At 31.4% G+C, this 19,503-nt stretch overlaps 1 protein-coding gene across 4 annotated transcripts; it reads left to right on the forward strand.

The window, feature by feature from the left end:
- Positions 1–2,609: 2,609 nt before the first annotated feature.
- Positions 2,610–4,906, forward strand: LOC105799676 (uncharacterized). 4 transcript variants are annotated; one of them, XM_052620506.1, is made up of 3 exons: positions 2,610–3,717; positions 4,239–4,328; positions 4,445–4,906. In XM_052620506.1, the coding sequence occupies exon 1, from the start codon at positions 2,806–2,808 to the stop codon at positions 3,643–3,645; it is 840 nt and encodes a 279-aa protein (XP_052476466.1). In that variant the 5' UTR covers positions 2,610–2,805; the 3' UTR covers positions 3,646–3,717; positions 4,239–4,328; positions 4,445–4,906. The 4 variants fall into 4 exon arrangements, with proteins under 4 accessions (XP_052476466.1, XP_052476462.1, XP_052476461.1 ...); XM_052620502.1 differs by having other exon boundaries at positions 4,274–4,328; XM_052620501.1 differs by having other exon boundaries at positions 2,610–4,328.
- Positions 4,907–19,503: the final 14,597 nt, after the last annotated feature.

Below are 19,503 nucleotides of genomic sequence, written 5' to 3' on the forward strand. Positions count from 1 at the left end.
AAAACGCAGCAGCCTTACTGCCCAGGGGAATTAAACCCCTCATTCTGCTCATCATCTCTGGTAGAATTTCCAGAGTCGAAATTATCCTTAGAGATAGCCGAAATCCTCTCTGCTAATTGTTCCATGGATTTCTTTAGTGAAACACGTTGGGATCCAGCATTTTTGAATCGCACGTTAATGCCATGAAGGATTTTATTCTGCTTACTAATTATGCCTTTAAATTTATTCCCCTTACCTGGCCCGGAGAACCCCACCGGAACCAAAGAGCTGTTTGTGGACAGAGCATCTTTACTTTTAATAAAGACCACCGCCCAATGCTTGTCGGAGTCGAGGCTACCTACGTCCACCACCATTTCTCCTCTGTTAAACCCCTTTAAAGTCAAGGTTGAACGGTACGCTGAAGACTCCCATTCGACATGCAAGATCTCCTCGTCGATGACATCATTTGGCATTGCTTCTGCCGCTAAGGATCTACTATAGTTGCCAGGAGCAACAGAGGCATATTGTTTCTCTCATTCTTTGACATCTTGGTCCACCAAATCCCAGGCCTGTTCAGGAGAAGAATCCTCTAGGCCCAATCCAGTGGTAAGCTCATCTGTAATCTGTATAATCTCATTAGCATTATTGTGAATTAAGCTAGAACCCATTTGCGGTCCAGTATTCCTTTTGATAATAGGGCCTAGAATAATTTTAGAGCCCACCTTCTTAAATTTACCTTTATTATTTTTTCTATTTAATTTTGACTGACCGTTATTCTGGATACCCAAATCTTTCCTGCGCTGATCTTCATTCAAAATAGCTTTCCCTTTAGAACTCTGAAAATCAACCATATCTCTGTCATGAATTTTTTTGTTTAAATCCTTATTATTGAGGCCATTGAATCGGGAACCTTCCTTTTCCCTCTCTTGATTTTCGGATAATTTCTGCAGGTTGTCCCTAAATTTACGCCTTGATTTCCTTTCTACGATCATCTACGGTCTATAGTTCTCGTCCTTCTTCTCCAATCCTTCAATGTTTAATTTTTTATTCTCCGGTGTCGTCACAGATGAGTCAATGTTCATATCAACCGTAGAGTCAGGAATTCTAAAGTTGCAAATGTTTTCCATATGACCATACCTTCCACAGTGAAATCAAATAATAGAAAGAGATTCGTATTCCACCTTTTGTGATCGACCATTGATCAAGATTTGGGACACAAATGGCTTTTCCAAATTGACATAAACTGCCATTCTAGCAAATTGTCCCCTCGTCCTACTATCAGTGTTCATATCTAACTTGACCACTTTACCCACAAGTTCTCCAATTTCTGTAATGATTTTACGGTTGTATAAGTAACTAGGTAAAGTAGAGAATCTGATCCATGCCATCATTATACTTGGGTAAGCCTGTGTAGGGTCAAATGTCATCGTCCAAGGCTGAACAGTCAAATATTGGCCAAATATAGTCCATGGTCCTTCAGAGAGAGCCTTTTCGCAATCCAGCTTGTTTTGAAATTTGACTAGGAAATAGCCATTTTCAATATCCATCATATGAATAGGGGTTGAGGGTCTCCATATGCTGTAAATTTTGTTCTGCAAAACCGAAAAACCAATATTACGGCCTAGAAGTTTTAAGATCACAGTATTATCCATACCCCGGATGAGGATTTAATGAATCCTGTCCGAAAAAGTAATAGAAGGCACGCCATTCACAATAGTCCTTTGAATGTCCCCTTCCAAAATATCAATAACTTCCTTTCCTTCCAAAATATCAATAACTTCCAAGCCATTGAAGCCACCCTTTGAAGAGTGGCCAACAAGCATGTCTCTCCAAGAAGTAGGTTGATCTGAGGACAGCTCGATCATCATGTCATTACTCGTCTCTTCCTCCTTGTCTCTGAACCTAACCTTCTTAGGAATCAACTTCTCCACAATGGATTTTCCAGGATCAACATTTTCACAAAGAGAAATCGACAATTTCACTTAGGCTAAATATTTAAGTCGATTGAGAAGAGAGTAATTAAATTTTGGTTTATAAAATTATAGTTTAATTCTTAAAATGATGAAATTCTAAAATATATAAAAATATACGTCAATATAATAAAATTATATTTTAACTCTCGTAAAAATATATAATTTAAATTTGCTCCCTAAAAAATTTATCCTACAAAAGTTTTCAATTATATAACCTCGTAACAATTAAAATAAATAATTAGGTGATCCAATAATAATGATTATTCATACATTAATTACGCTAAATTAAAAAACACGGTAGGTGAAGACCAAAACTCGCATGTATCGCAAGTTGATATAGTCAATATAACCGGAGAAATTGTAGCAATCAGACCTAATTAAACCTAATCAAACCGCACCAATATAATTGAATAATTAAGGTAATTAATCTTGTAGTAGAGATATGTCGAAACATCCCATCGATCCAAAGCAAATCATCATTACATCGACCTAATTATTCTTTTTCCTACATACAACAATTCGAGGGAAACTCCATTTTCTTGTTGCTAAAAGTTGTACTTTTTGCTTCGGTATTCCCTTTTTTTTTTAATTTAACTCAAAAAAGAAAAATACAAATAATAAAATAATAACGTAAAACTGAAAATCCACGAAAGAGAGGAAGCAAGGCACGCAGCAGTCAACAACGTAGAAATTCTCCCTCCAAAACTCATTTTCTGTCTGTTCATCAAATTCCCACAATAAAAAACTTTCTTTTTTATTTAGAGGCAGCTTCCTTTCTTCAACCTTCCTCTCTCCAACTTTCTCTCTCCTTCTTCGTTTAACTCTTCTTCTTCTTCTTTCGTTTGTTGGTACAATGCCACAGGGCAATTTAGAAACCCTTGTTTCGGCCTGCGCCGGTGCTTCTTGCGATAACAAAATCGTCTGCGAGACTTTAGCTACCACCCAAAACGATCCAGACGACCACCTCCACACGGCCGACACATCTCTCGACGATGAAATCCCGGCCGATTTCCCGCCTGAATCCTTTTGGTTATCCAAAGACTCCGAGTTCGACTGGTTCGATCGCAATGCTTTTTACCAACGGAAAGAGTCGCATAAAGGAAACTCAGCTCCCAACTCTACCAATCTTAATCCTAATTTAAACCCCGACTCCAATTCTCAACGCTTTTCTGTGAGAAAGCCTAGAGCTTCCATCATCGGATTGCCCAAACCGCAGAAATCTTGCTTTGCTGAGACCAACAACAGGAAGAATACTAAGCCTGCAACTACAAGATTGTTTCCTAAACGATCCGGTTCCGTTAAAACCGATCCTCCAGTTGTTGAACCGTCTTCGCCTAAGGTCTCTTGTATGGGAAGAGTGAAATCGAGGCGAGACCGGAATCGCTCACTGAGAAAGAACAGCCAAAAATCCGCCGAAGCCGAAACAGTTAAAGAGAAAACGGCAAGAAGAAGCAGAAGCGGTTGCTTTCCAAATTTTTGTGCTATTTTTGGGTCCACTGGCAAAGCACGTGAACCACGCAGTCTTCCTCCAGAAGCGCCTTCGCCGCCGAGGAACCGAGACGTTAGGTGTCGCTTGCCGCCAGATGATCGTGAAGCAATATCGATGGAGCCTGAAATTACGGAGACTGAGCCGGTCAGTCTAGGAGGAATGAAGCGGTTCGCATCTGGTAGAAGATCGGAGCCGTTAATCTAAACCGTGTTGGAAAAGGTTTTGTTAGTGGTGGGGCCATAGCTAAGGCGTGGTCTACGGTGGCAGTTTGGGGAGGTAAAAACAAGCACAATTTTCCAATGTCTACTCTTGTCTTTTTCTTTTTAATTTTGGATTTGGTAACAGTTTGTAAATAACAAGTGATTTAAAATTTTGGAATACAAGTTTGTAAAAGTTTTCGTTTAATAAGAAATTAAAAAAAGTGGATTTTTTAAACATAATAGGCACAGTTTTTTGTATTATATATTTAGAACCAAATCATTCGATGCTAAATTTGAGGTGAAAAATGAAGAAAGCAATTTTCTTTCTTTCTTTCTTTCCAATAAGAAGATTTTTTTTTTGAATAAAACCAGTAAAATCTAGATGTTGATAAAGTAGAGAAATAGTTTGTATTCCAAAGCTTTCAACCAAAAAGCTCAGCTTTTCTACCATTCAATGGCTGACATGGCCTTGCAGCTATCTGCTCTTTTGAAATCGTTCCCAAATGTTCTTATCTGATGTGATTTATATTATTTTAAAGTTAAAAATTTTAATTTACAAAAGATCTTATTCTCTAATCTGATTAAACAAAATGAAAGATTGAATTTGAAGCACTTATACTGAGGGTGAGCAGGATACATAACATGAAGACAGAGAACGGAAGTGCATTACTGCTGTGAATGAATAAGGTAGGTGCATTTGGTCTAAGTGCGTAGTCATTGCCACAAATGCATGCATGTCAAAGCGCGACTGTAATTAAGCGTGTCGTGAAAGCACTAAACATTTATTAGCATTCAAATTTCAGTGGGGCCTCATCATTTTAAAGTCGAAGCTGCAGAGTAGATATATTGGCATGAGGGTACAGCATTGTAGGCATAATTTATGATTCCTGCGTGAGTTGTGGTGCAGCGGAGCGGAGTGGAGGGTGAAGTTGTTTTGAATGTTAATGGGTAACCTGAGCAGTGGAAAAACATGCCTCATTCCCAACTAACTGAGCGGCAAACCCAAGGGCCACTGGTGTCACAATGCTCTTAACCTTACTAAATTAATTTCATTAATAGTAATAGTCACTGCGAGTCCAAATTGAAGGACATTCCTTAATGGTTTTCAAAGTGCAACATTAAAACATATCTGATATTTCGACTTGATTGGGCAGCAACTTATGAAACCTCAGATATTTGATTTTGGTTTTATTATTAACTGCTATGATCCCATTATGTATTACGGATACTTTATTTTCTGATGCAAGCTACTTTCGTACTCTACATTTTCTAGTTTGTTCCTTCTGTTAATAAAAAAATCACCCATCATCATTCTTACCGTCACCAGCTGATGCAATGCCAAATACCAAGACCATCACTATACTAAAATATTATATATTCAAATTAAAATTTACAATTAATTTATATTATTTGCTTAAAATATATTGTATATTTCTAAATATTAATAATGAATTACAATATTTTTATTGAAATGTCATAATACTAATAAATTTAGATGCATATTATCACTTTAAAATGTCTAAAACAATTAGAATAATCTAAATAATTCTTAAACCAAACTTTTATGAGAAATTTTATTAAGTAATGGTCAAATTAACCCAAGTCATACAATTGAAGAGGAGAGATCTTAAATCAAAGCAAAATTTAGTAGTATTTTGGGCTTTACAAGTGATTTAAAACACTCTTTAAAAGAGAAAGGATGAAACCCTTTTAACTTGCACAAAAGAAATAATACTCTGTATTATTAGTCTTATGACACATTCGTTTTACGAGTGAAAGAAATAAAAATACTTGAGCAAGGATTTTCTTTTGAAAATATAATAATTATTGTTAAAATAATAATAATAATAAAACAGTAAAAAGAAATTGTAAATGAGCAAATTGAGACATTTGGTTTTGAAGGGCCAAAGTTCAAGTGTGATTTTATTTGTTTAAAAATTAAACTACCTGCATAACTTTACAAGTTCTTTATTTTTGTTATATAGATTTGATTTATATTTGTGTTTTTCTAATTGAGTTGGTGTCCGATTAACTCATGGCACCAATTTATTTTATTTATAGTATAATAGATAATATATATTATTTTTTAACAACATTATATTTAGGGGCATCAAAATTTTTTACCATGATTCCTAAATTCTTCATCTTTATTTTTCAATGAGGAAAGCATTTGAAAAAGTACCACAAGGAAAGTGACGCATTCATCAAAATCTTTAAGTGAGATTTGAACAAATATTTCCAAAGCATGTAAAACAAAATCTTAAACCTTAGACCATGAATTGCAGAAGGCTAAATGTTGAATTTAGAATAAAACTCGTGTTGAGCAGTTGGTTTCAGATGATCTAGAGTTCCTATATTACTTGTGCATTCTTCTTAATTTATTGTCTCCGACTGCAGCTTTACTTGTTCTTGCAAGAGTCTAAGTTGAGCTCGTAATTCAAAGTATCACTGGGTTCTACACGATGGGATTTTGTGTTGTTGGTGGGGGTGGGTTGGGATAGCGCTGCTAGTGTTGGGGGTGTTGGTGGATAACCAACAAGGTATGTGCTATTTTGGTTCGTATAGTATGTGTTGGTTTGGGTGGCATAGTGATTGGGGAGCGATGTGCACATTAAGTGCGACTTGATGGACGGTTGGGTGAGCCCCTTTTGTGGGCGAAAGGATCGCTCATGTGAAGGTATTACTCTCAGCAAGAATGTTTGGGATAGAGAGGAGACACAAATAAAGGTGAAGTATTTCCCATAAATGGAAGATGTGCATCATTGTAATATTAGAAATTAAGCAGAACCAGAACCAAAACAAGTTTTAGTAACATATTTGAGCTCTACATGTGCATTAAAAATACAACGTAAATAAATTATTTGAAGTAGAATTAAACTATATTTAATTAATCACAAAATAGAATTATTACAATATAAACAAACTAACGCCATGTTTGGTTGGGTGTATTGGCATAGCCAATACACCCCTAATCGGTGGGCCCCACTTAAGACGCCTCTATGCCGTTGTTTGGTTCATGGTTATGCTATTACGCCTGTAATACAATACTAACCTAATCGGTGAAATCCACCGATTTGTAATACATCCCATTTGCTCAGATCAGGTGCTGCATCCTTTACCCTCCCTGTTTTACCCTCCCGATTGGCTTCCCCAATGTATTCCTTCCTTCTACCTTCTGCCCATTTGCTCAAGTTTCGACCGATTTCCTTCTACCTTCTTTTCTTTTTCTTTACAACTTCTCTGTCACTCTTTCGATTGGCCTTCTCAACCAGTCGACATTTTTCTTTTATTTTTCTCTCTGTCACTCTTTCGATTGCTCTCAAGTAGTGGGTTTCTAGGTTACTGCTACTGAAAGGTAAAGGTTACTGCCTTGTTAGTGCATTCACTTCTTCAACTTTTGTGTTTAGACTGTTCTAGTGGATGAGACTCCAATTTGGAGTTTGTAACTCGAATCTTATTGAGCAAATGTAACACAAAAGTGAGGGTGATTTGCTAGTTTGATTAGACCAATTTTCCTCTGATGCTTCTTTGATGCTACTGAGATTCCCCAGACAGTGGACATTAATTTTTACTTTCACTTTGTAATCTTGTTTCCTTTAGGTCACACAAGGGATATCGAGTTCATGCCAACACCTTCGAGAACCGTGAATGTTGCAAGAACAAATACAATGTCCAACATACTGATCTTGGTATGCATTTTGTGCATTCTATTTGGTTAATTAGATGTTGTAGGTTGCTATTGTGTTTATTCTTGGGAACCTACATCTGTTTTTAGGTGAAGTTCAACTTTGACACAATTGATGAAACTGATCTCCTTGAAGAGACATTGGTTGAGACGTTTTGAAGAGTAATTGCCCAAAATTTTTAGTAAGTTGATTCTGTGCAGGCACACAGTTTATTGAAAATATAATTTATGAGATTATTGAGGTCCAAGTAATTAAAAATTAGATAGTTGCATGTGTATAGCCAAGCTGAATGAGCTTTCATATGTACGAACAAAAGAAAATTAGGAATTGAACTTTATACTACAAATGGATCAAAAAAGAATATTAAAGGGGCCCTTGAGAGCTTATTTTATCTGATATACATTTCTTGCTTGAATGTACATAATATGAATTTCATTAGCCGAATTGGTTGGTCTCTTCCGAATCCATGAAATCAATGGGCAAATACTTTTCTCTATTTGAACATACATGGTTATGTAGCTTGTGAATGTTATTTCTGAGTACATATATACTGGTGTATGATAAATACTTTCCTTTTTGCTTGGATTATCACTCTCTTTAACAACTACTTTTCTAAAATTTTGGGTTCCACAAAGGTTATGATCCTTTAAATGAATGAGGTTTATTTGTCAGTTGGAAAATACGTTTAAGTTTGAATCCTTCCTGTTTATTGGTATTTTCTTCATGCTTTTTTCTGGTGTATTTCTTCAATATACATGCTGTTAAGTGACTGATGCTCTCTTATCAAATAAGCCTAACCATGTTTTTGTGCTTTCTTATCAATATACAGGTTCTTCTTTATTGCACTCTGCCCCGAGTTGCTCATTACAGGTTAGTTTCCCCGATTGCATGTTTATCTTCAACTGTTGTGCATGTATATTATTGAAATTTAGATTTGTTATCTCTGTCTCTGTTATCATTGAATCCCTTTTTATTATTTTCTTGATCATTTAGCACAGGAAGATACAGTGCTAGGATTATTAATTAATTTCATATATTTTTGCTTATTCCTGATTAAATCTTTTAAATATGATAAATAGCGATAAAGAAAGAGGCGATTAGACTTTACTGGCATTTTAGCATATATGGTTTTTGGTGTAGGGAGGGGTAGATATATATGCATTGCATGGATGTTTCTGTGAAGCAGTGGACAAAATGGATCTAATCTTTGATCCCTTAGCTTAGATGTCAAAATTTGTTGCCTTCAGTTCAAAGTTTTATTTATATTTTATATGTAAAATCCCCACTATTTCTCCACTCCTTTTTCAAACCAGTAGGAGTTTATTCTTCCATCTCTTAACTTTTCCTAATTCTATCATGCACATTGATGCATTCGTTTTTTATACCACTATTGATCTGGGTATGCTTGGTTTTGTTAGTTTTAATGGGTTTTGTTTTGTTTTTTTTGCTTAATTCTTGTTTTGATCTAATTGCTTGATGCGAATGTCATTTTTTTAGATTGTTCTCGAATTTCTATTTTATCTTTAAGCTGCTAGATCATGATGGTTCTATCTGCTTGTTAAATCTTTATTCTCCTATTTTAAGTGCAAGGGAATTTAAGAATTTAGTTTTATGGCAGGGGCTATAGGAATGATTTAATTTGTTATTGGTAACTAAGCATTAGAGCTTAAAAGATCTTAGCTCTGAGCAAATTTTCTGAATGGTTGTTGAGTTCGTCTTATTCTGTTTTTTCTTGCTTTCCGGTCTCGTGATTGATTATGTTAATTGCTGCCTGGATTGCTTATAAAGGGCACTAATGCTCAAAATTCTTTGCTGCCTTGCAATCTTCTGATTATTTGTGTTAATTGTTGATTTTGATTTTTCTACGGATGACAAGATTCGAACAAGACTGAATAGGGTATGACAAGATTCGAACAAGACTGAATAGGGTATTCTCCTAAGAGCGTGAAACAACTGAAAGCATGTGTTTGGAATTTTTTGTGTGTGTGATAAGTGGTCTTTTGTTATAATATAATCAAAATGATGGATGATTGGTTTAAAGAATGGCCGTTTCTCTTATTAAATTTCAGTATCATGTGAAGTTGGCAAATCTGTGTCTATATGGAAATATAACTATTTTTTGTTAGAGGAAGAATGCTGGTTGGTGATCCCCTGTTTATTATGTGAACTTTATCTTGATGTGCTGAATTTGGCAATGAGTGATGCATGGACAGGCATATAGATTGGGATAAGAGTATGATTTCAAGAGCATGTGTTTTGAACATAGGCCATGATAATACAAAGGAAAAAGTCAGACATTAAGATCAAACAAGTAATTAATTTCATCAAAGAGCATTCAAAAAAGCATTCAAATTGGCATGATTATTGGTGATATATATATATATATATATATATATATATATATATATATATATATATATAGATCAAAATAAATCATATATAATAAAACTAAATTAAAATAAGACCTAAATGAATGAAAGTAAAAAAAACAATGTTGCTTAGAAAATCTTTTCACATTTGAACTTACCATGTGAAGAAAATCTAATTAAACTTGGGTCTCCAAATTCATATTTATTGAACCCTTTTTACTATTTCTAAGGAAAATTATATATAAATTTGTTTTCAAAGTGGTCAATAATGTGAAATCAGTAAATAGCAATTCCTTCAATAATTATAAACCTTAATTATTTTAATCAATAATTAAAATAAGGACTTTAATATTTTATTATTAAATCAAATCCTCATTCTTTATTTTATTTGTTTTAAAATTAGAAAACCTTAATTAAACTAATCATAAATAAATAAACTAATCAATGTTCAAACTTTGAACATGCTTTATTAAACTAATTAATGTTAAAACTTTGAACATGCTTTAATGAACTAATCAATATATTTATCTGAAATTAAATGTTATAAAAGTTTTAAAACTTGAATTATACATATACCAACAATTAATTTTAGGTCAATTATACATACACCAACAATTAATTTTAGGTCAATTATACATGCTTTATAATTTCTTTATTGTTTGGGTGATTGATAAAGAAATGAAATTAAAGTTGCAACGATATCATTTAGTAGATACTTTTTTGCTTCGTGTGTTCTAAATTTGTATTGTTTATTTTATTTGATAATGTGTAATTGCAACTTCAATTCATTGATAGTGTATTTCAATTTTAATATGTTGCAATTATGGCTCAAATCGCCTTTAATTGCACAAAGTGTGAGTGTAAAAGAATTGGTATTCTTTGTGACAATATGGTTGGAAATCAGAGAATTGCGATTTGGTTCTTATTTAGAATGGGTGCCACCTTAGCCTACATAGACCAAGGATTAGGTCCTATACCTTAGATTTTTATGCAAAACGGGATTATGTGAAAAGGCTTGTATATGCTAGTGACGAGACACATATTGAACAAGTTAGGATGAATAGAAGCGCCTTTTTAAACTATGTGAGATGTTAGAATCGATAGGGGGATTGAAGTCGTCAAGGTTCATGCTTGTTGATGAGCAAGTAGCAATGTTTTTACATATCATCTCCCATCACCTGAAAAATCGAGTTATCAAGCATCACTTTAGAAGGTCCGGGGAAACTGTTAGCAGAGCATTTCATAGTGTTTTAAATGCTGTCATACGCTTAGAAAATGTCTTATTTAAAAAGCTGGAGCCAATTACAGCCGATTCTTCTGACACAAGGTAGAAATGGTTTAAGGTATTAGACTGAGTTTTATATATAGCTTGTACAACATTTAGTTGACTTAGATTTAAATTAGTATTCTAACTCAAGGTTTTATATCATGTGATATAGAATTGTTTAGGTGCTCTTGATGGAACCCACATCAAGATTAGGGTGCCAACATTTGATAAACCTAGATATCGAACCCGAAAAGGTGACATAGCAACAAATATGCTAGGTGTTTGTACACCTAAGATGCAATTTGTTTATGTTCTTCCTGGTTGGGAAGGTTCAATTACCGATGGACGGGTGCTTCGAGATGCCATTAGTAGAAGACATGGACTAAAAGTTCCTCATGGTAAAGTGTATAGTTAGAGGAATTTGAATTATTCATTAAGATCAAACTTTGTGTGCTGAATTAATCATTTATTAAAAAAATTATTTTATAGGTTGTTATTATCTAGTTGATGCTGGATACACAAATTGTGAGGGATTTCTTGCACCATTTAGAGGACAGCAATATCATCTGAACGAGTGGTGTCAGGGTTATTAGCCAAGTTCTCCGCAAGAGTTTTTTAATATGAAACATGCCTCAGCATGTAATGTCATTGAAAGATGCTTTGGCTTATTAAAACTTAGATGGGAAATACTTAGGAGTCCATCGTTTTATCCTGTAAGGGTGCACAATAGAATTATTATTGCATGTTGTTTGCTCCATAATTTTATTCGAACCCATATGAGTATTGATCTCATTGAAGCGGAGGTGGGAGAAGGATTACCTACTAATGTGGTGGATGACGATGAACCGAATATCACAAATATTCATCCATCGGATGCTTGGTCTACTTGGAGGATGGAACTAACCAACCAAATGTTCGATGAATGGCAAGCATCTAGAAATTAGTTAGGTTTAGGGACAAATTGAGTTACAATTAATTTGTTGATGTTATTTTATGTATCTAGTTTATGAAACTTTGGTGGTGTTTGATTAAAATTCTGTATTGTACTAAACTTTGTTGAATTATAATTTAATTATCTTTTCATTCAGCATGTGTTATTTCATTAAATTTAGTATTGAGCTTTTGATTCATGATATTGAACTAACGATATAATATTATAAATTGTTCACCTTTTGATTCATGATATTAAAAACAGTAAATAATGTTAATTTGTTTTTTTCTTAAGATAATTATGTCGGTGTTCCACGGTCACATGCTTCTTCTCAAGCTTCTCGAGGAAGCAAAAGAAAATGGATTCCAGAAGAAGATGCAGCCTTGGTTTCTTGCATGGTGGATTTGCACAATGTAGGAACATTTAATGCTGATACTGGGTTCAAGACCGATTATTTGAACGAGCTAGAAAAAATGCTAGAAAAGGCTTTACCAAGAGCAATGTTGAAGGCGAAGCCAAATATTGAATCTCGGATTAGGTGCCTAAAAAGGGAATGGTCAGTCGTCTCGACATGCTTAATGGCCAAAACAACAATGGTTTTGGTTGGGACGAGCATAAGCATTTCGTTGTTGCCGATGATCTGATTTGGGAATCCTATGTAAAGGTAAAATGTATTTCAAGTATTTATTTGTTTTTTACAAAACTTATAACTAATATGATTTCCTCATTTTTTAGAGTCACAAAGAAGCCTCTCGATTCGGACATCGTTCTTTCCCTTACTACAACCAGCTTACTGCCATATACGCAAGAGATCGGGCGACTGGGAAAGACGCTCAAACAGCTGCTGAGGTTCTTGAAGAAATACATGCTGAGGATGAACATACTACGAGATATAAATGAAGAGAGAAACACATTCTATGATTTGGGTCGACGTCTCTTTAGACGACATGGATGTTTACATGCAGATCCATGAGGAGATAGAGACCAAGGGGGTTCCTCATCTTCAAACAAGAGAAAGAAGAAATCTGATGCTCGTGATAATGTGTATTCTTCATTTGATGAGGCTGCCACTTTGTTGGTGTAATAGCCCGATTTTAGGCTTAGTCGGAACAGTGGTTTTGGGACCACAAATCTGACGAAAAAAAAAATGTAATGGCTTGAATTTTCAGAGGTGTCGGAACGGTGATTCGAGATCACTAAATTCGACAAATGGGTAGAAAATATTATTAATTTAGTAAGTATAAGTTAAATATGAAGTTAGGAAAATTTTTGAAATAGTGAATAGTGCACTAGAAATAAATATTAAAATAATTAGAATCGAAATGAGGTATCAAGACCTCGGGATTTTAAACTGAGCCATAAATATTTTTATAAATATTTATGGAGTGTTAAAAGTTAGTATTAAAGTTTCGTTAAGAAATTTTAAAGTTCGATAATTAATTGAACAAAAGGACTAAATTGTAACAAATGCAAAATTTTGGGAAATGATTAAATAGCTTAAATGATAAAAGGAAGAGGGCTTAAAAGAAAATAGACCCAAGGTCTATTTGGGCTGGACAACAGAGGCATGAAATCAGCAAGAAAGTAAGGAGAATTAAGGGCAAAATTGGAAAATTGCAAAATTTGCTTAATAAAGTTAGGACCCAAGTGGAATTATCTAGATTTCTCTTCATTTTCTGAATTCTCATCAGCTAAAACACCATGGAAGGGCTTCTTCAAGCTGGTTCTTCATATTTTTATTACAAGTAAGTTCAATTCTTGACTATTTCTTGAAATTTTGTATTTTTATGACTTTTACAACTAGGCCCACTTGTTAAATTCATTAGTTTTGATTTTATGAAAGAAGTTGAAAGTTGATATGAATATGTGCTGGAAGTATATGATGATTTAGCATGAAATTAGAGCTTTAAATTGTTCATATGCTGATTTTATTGAAAGAATTGAATAGAAAGTGAATGTTTGGGACCTAATAGTAAAAGAGTTTGAAGATAGAGTTATATGTGGAAATTCTGAATTTCAACAGTTGTGTAACAACTTATAATGTCTAGTAAAGTACTAATTGAGAAAATTAGATTAATTGAGGGTTAATTGAGAAAGGACCGAATTGTATAAACTGTGAAATTTGGGGCAAAATGGAAATCAACATTTTGCACTAAAGCAGTTTTGGACAGCAGCAGTAGTGTAACTTTGAAAAAGCACCAAAAATTGTAGAGATTGAATTAGAGGATGAATAAAATATGAAATTAAAGCTTATTGAGTCTAGTTTCTTATAAAAGAAATGATGTGAGCAATGGAATTGTAAATCATGAGATATAATAGATTTTGTGAGACAAGGTCAGAATGAATTCGGGTTCTCTTGTTCTGACTTTGGAAAATCATTAAAAATTGTAAAAAAATGATTATGAGTTATAGTTTATATGGTTAGAATCCTTAATGAGTCTATTTTTAGAAGAAACAAGCTAAAACATCATCCGAATTCTGTACAATGAGATAATTAATTTTTAGTGAAGAGTGGTCGGAACTGTCAGACAGCGAAACAGGGGAAACTTTAAAGAATAAACTGTACTATTTGCCTGAACCAAAAATTATGAAAATTTTATGGTATGAATATATGTGAGTCTAGTTTCAGGGAAAATTAACGGATATTAATTTGGAGCTCTGTAGCTCCGGATAAAAATAATTTAGTGACTCTGACTCGGATAAACAGCTTTGAATATACATGTTAGTGAATATTGAAATTATGGTTAATGTTGTTTAAGTGTGTTATACACATTAAGGATGTGGAATGGAGAGGAGGAGGAGGAAAATTGGGAAATATATGAATGATTCGTGTATAAATGGTCATATGTTTGATTATAACTCATAAACGATGAAATATGAATGATGCTTATTTTTGTGCATTATTGGTCATGGTTTAAGCTCATGTGTGAAAATAAAGTTTCATAGTATGTGTGTATGGTATATCAGTATATGATTTGGCATGAAATAATACCATGAATGGTTTATGAATTAACACATGTTGGTAAGCCTGATATATGAATAAATGATCAAATTGAGCTGAACGCCGGATTTGAGTACTTCTGATCAAGTGACAAAGTGATAAGTGGTAGCTTTAGCTACACTTATCTGATCAAGTGACAAGTGGAAAGTGATAAGTGATAGCTTCGGCTACACTTATCTGATCAAGTGACAAGTGGAAAGTGATAAGTGATAGCTTCGGCTACACTTATCTGATCAAGAGACAAAGTGATAAGTGGCTACACTTATCTGATCAAGAAACAAAGTGATAAGTGGCTACACTTATCTGATCAAGAAACAAAGTGATAGGTGGCTACACTTATCTGATCAGGGACAAGTGATAAGTGATCATACGTAAGACCATAGTTATACTATGGCAAAGTGAAAGTGAAGTACTCAATTTTCCGTGACCGTTCCCTAATTTGATTAAGGATGGTAAGTGACAAATGGGCCCAAAAGAATTAAAGTAAATGGATAAGTGGTAGTGTATTTATATCAGGACGATGTTGTTATTCAAACTAAAGTGATATTTTCATTGCTAAATTGAGAATTTCATAAATGTGTTATTGAATGGTATAATCAATAAACATTGAGTTAAATGGTAAATACGTATTAGTTTTGAATTTGATGTCATTGAATTGTACGTGAATTAAATGGAAATTTCTAGTGATATGATTTAAATTATGAGCATGAGAAATTGCGAATTGAATGAAATGGAAATGAAGCATTAAATTGCATGAGTATGTATCGGGTCTCGCAGGCCCTAATTATTATGATTATAATATTTTGAGGATATATTGTGAAAAGTTATAGAAACATGTTAATTATTTTGAAAATTTTAATTTTGATGAAATTTTATAACTCGGTTAAATACGTTTACAAGTGTAGGTGTTTTGGTAATGCCTCGTACCCTATTCCGGTGTTGGATACGGGTAAGGTGTGTTACAGTTGGGGGAAAAAATCCAGGCCGTTGGCGATCAAATCAGTAGGAGTATTGCCTCCGAGGTGGTAGTTCAGCAGAAGTCAGAAGAACATCAAAAGATGGAAGAGAAAGCTTCAAATTTATATTTAGCCTTATGGTCAATTGAAGGTTTAACTGACGATCAGCGGTATGATGCTTTGAGTAAAATTCCCGATCATCCAACTCAAATGATCGTTTTCTTTAGTTTACCTTCATTTGCCGGTTGGAATGGGTCGGAAGATTTCTTTCTCACCATTAAATATCAATGTTCAAACTTTTGATGTTGTAAAACTATATAACATATGGATTATGATGTACAATTTCATTTTCATCTAACATTTTCTTAATATAAGTTAATTATGTTTATGCATAATATAATTCTCAAGTTATATATTGATTTTAGTAAATTCATATAAGAACATTTTATTATTAAGAATTTTATGAAATTATATATCACTATTAAATTATATTTAATATTAATTATTTTAAATTGTATAAATTCATATAAGAAAATTTATTATCAAGAATTTTATGAAATTTAATATTAATTATTAAATTATATGTAATAATTATTATTTTAAATTATACAAATTCATAAAATATAATTTATTAGTTATAATTATTTTAAATTTTATTAAATCATATATTTTAATTAAAATATATTTAATATTAATTATTTCAAATTTTTATTTATAGTATCATATATTATGATTTGAGTAAATTCATATAAGAATATTAATTATTAAGAATTTTATTAAATTATATATTTTAATTATAATATATTTAATAATAATTATGTTAATTTATATTTTACAAGTATCATATATTATGATTTGAGTAAATTCATATAAGAATATGAATTATTAAGAATTTTATTAAATTATATATTTTAATTATAATATATTTAATAATAATTATGTTTAAATATTATTAAATTATTTATTATTGATATTAATAATCTTATTAAAATTTAAATAACAATAACAATAATAATTTACCAAAACAAATTTCGCTAATTATTAAGAATTTTATTAAATTATATATTTTAATTAAAATATATTTAATAATAATTATGTTTAAATATGATTAAAATATTTATTATTGATAATAATAATCTTATTAAAATTTAAATAACAATAACAATAATCATTTACCAAAACAAATTTATGCTAAGGGTATTCTAGTCATTTTAGTTTTTTCCATTATGCTATTACACCTCTATTCCATTCAACCAAACACAAGATTACTATTACGCCTTTATTCCATTACATTCAACCAAACAGTTGATTTGCTATTACACCTCTAATCCAATACAGCGAACCAAACGCACCCTAAGGGTTAGTTTTTCATTGCTTCTGAAAATTGTTATGAAAAATGCTTCTGAAAACTTTTGTTTAAGATTTAAGTGTATGCTTTTTAGAAATAAAATATTCATCGTAGACATGTTGTTGTTAAGTAAAAAATATGCATTTAAATGATCTTAAAATTCATTTATACTATTATTTAACCTCCTGATTGAGTTGGTGTTACTCTCAACCGAGTCACCCATTCATTTAAGAAATTACAAAAATATCATTCCATAATTAAAATAAGCAATATTATCCGAGGGTATTTTAGTCTTTTCACTTAAAAATCAATAAAAATATGCATATGGTGAGATATGAACTCATATCAATTGCATTAGAAAAACCTTTAATTTACTACTCAATTAAAACTTTATTTTGTTATTTTTATATATTATGCACATTTTATTACCTCCATTAGTTATATGTGTGTATATATATATATATATATATATATATATATATTAATAATGCATTTTATTGAGTTGGTGCCACAAGTTAACTTGACACCAACTCAAGATTAATGACAACACCATGATAATCAATTTAATCTAATTTTTTCATTTTAATAACATACATATTTTATGTGTTATTATTAATCGATTTCAAACAATACATTTCATTATTATTATTATTATTATTATTATTTAAGTAGGCATTTGTAATTTTCACACGCATACGCTGTGTGATAAGATTTTAGTTAATATTATTATATTTCAATGAAAATATAAGACAACAATATTATTAATATTTTGATATATCCAATATAAATTTTAAATACTTTTAAACAAATAAAATGAATTGTTATATAAAATATAACAAACTAACTTTACCATTTCAACCTATGTCATATTTGATTAATTATATCAATCTTTTAAAATTTTGTTACATAATTTTTATCCAATAATAATAATAATAATAATAATAATAATAATAATTATTATTATTATTATTATTATTATTATTATTATTATTACAATGATGACATGTTTTTCTTTATTATTTTTGTTTTAAAAATATGTACAAATATAATAAAATAATTTATGATAACTCATTGTTAATATTATAATTTATGAAATATAAATTTTAAATATTTTAAGTAATTAATATAAATTATTTGTATATTTTAATTTGAATATATAAATCATATTTACCTTTTATAATTATTATAAATGAATGAGAAATTTATAATTTGACACATGAATTAGCTTTTGAGAACTAAAATTATTTTTTAAACTTTTTTTTGTTTGGTTTGAAAAGTTATCTATTCACCATTACTTTTGACTTTAAAAATATTGGTTAAACTTGAAAATTACTTTTGAAATTGAACAGTAAATTGACACTTAGGATCAGTTCTTCATTACTTAAAAAAAGCACTTCTGACTCCAAAAGCACTTTTAAAGGAAAAACTGTGAAGAACAAGCTACTTTTAGCTGAAATTTTTAGTTTTTCAAAAGTGCTTTTGAAAAGAACTTCTGAAAAGGAGCTGAAAAGGAGAAGCTAAAAATTTTAACTTTTCCTCTCCCAAAAACACTTTTGGTGCTTAATTACTTTTTCAACCCTCTAATAACATGATATTTTTATTTTTTTTTCTTGGTGCTTAATTACAATTGTGTTAAAATCATTAATTAAAAATAAAAAAAAAATATTTTTTTAAATACTAATTACAAATATTTAATGGTTATATTTAAATATTTAAAATATAGTTTATTATATTCTAATTAAATTTTATAAATAATTAATATTTATTGCTTAAAATATTTAAAATTTATATTTCATATATTAAAATATTAACAACAAGTTATAATAATTTTTTATATTCTTACTAAAATATAATAATATTAACTAATTTAAATATTATTTAAGTACATATTTGTTACTTGATAATAACATGTCTAAAATGGACATTTTATTTCTCAAAAGCACTTTTTGACAGCAATGCTAAACACTCAAATTTTAAACTAAACTTTTCAAAAGCACTTTTTCACAGCACTTTTCAAAAGCACTTTCTAAAAGCAATGAAGAACTGGCCCTTAATCTTATTTAAGCTCAACGATAGTTTCAACGGTAAATTGACCCTTAATCTTATTTATGCTCAACCATTTTTTTTATGTAGATATTTCATGATGACTTCACTACCTAATAAGTCCACGTGTCGGCTAATTTTTTAGTACACGTGGCAATAAAAAACAAAACTATGGTATCTATACTTTATATCTCTATTGTTAATAAAATAATTGATTGAGTTGATGTCACGAGTCAACCGGACACCAATTTGGTTACAAAA

The sequence above is a fragment of the Gossypium raimondii genome, chromosome 9 (genome assembly GCF_025698545.1).
Source record: "Gossypium raimondii isolate GPD5lz chromosome 9, ASM2569854v1, whole genome shotgun sequence".
NCBI classification, from domain to species: domain Eukaryota; kingdom Viridiplantae; phylum Streptophyta; class Magnoliopsida; order Malvales; family Malvaceae; genus Gossypium; species Gossypium raimondii.

Bases quoted from the DNA above. Each gene is read 5' to 3' on its own strand.
- LOC105799676 (XM_052620501.1), top strand. From the start codon at position 2,806: ATGCCACAGGGCAATTTAGAAACCCTTGTTTCGGCCTGCGCCGGTGCT.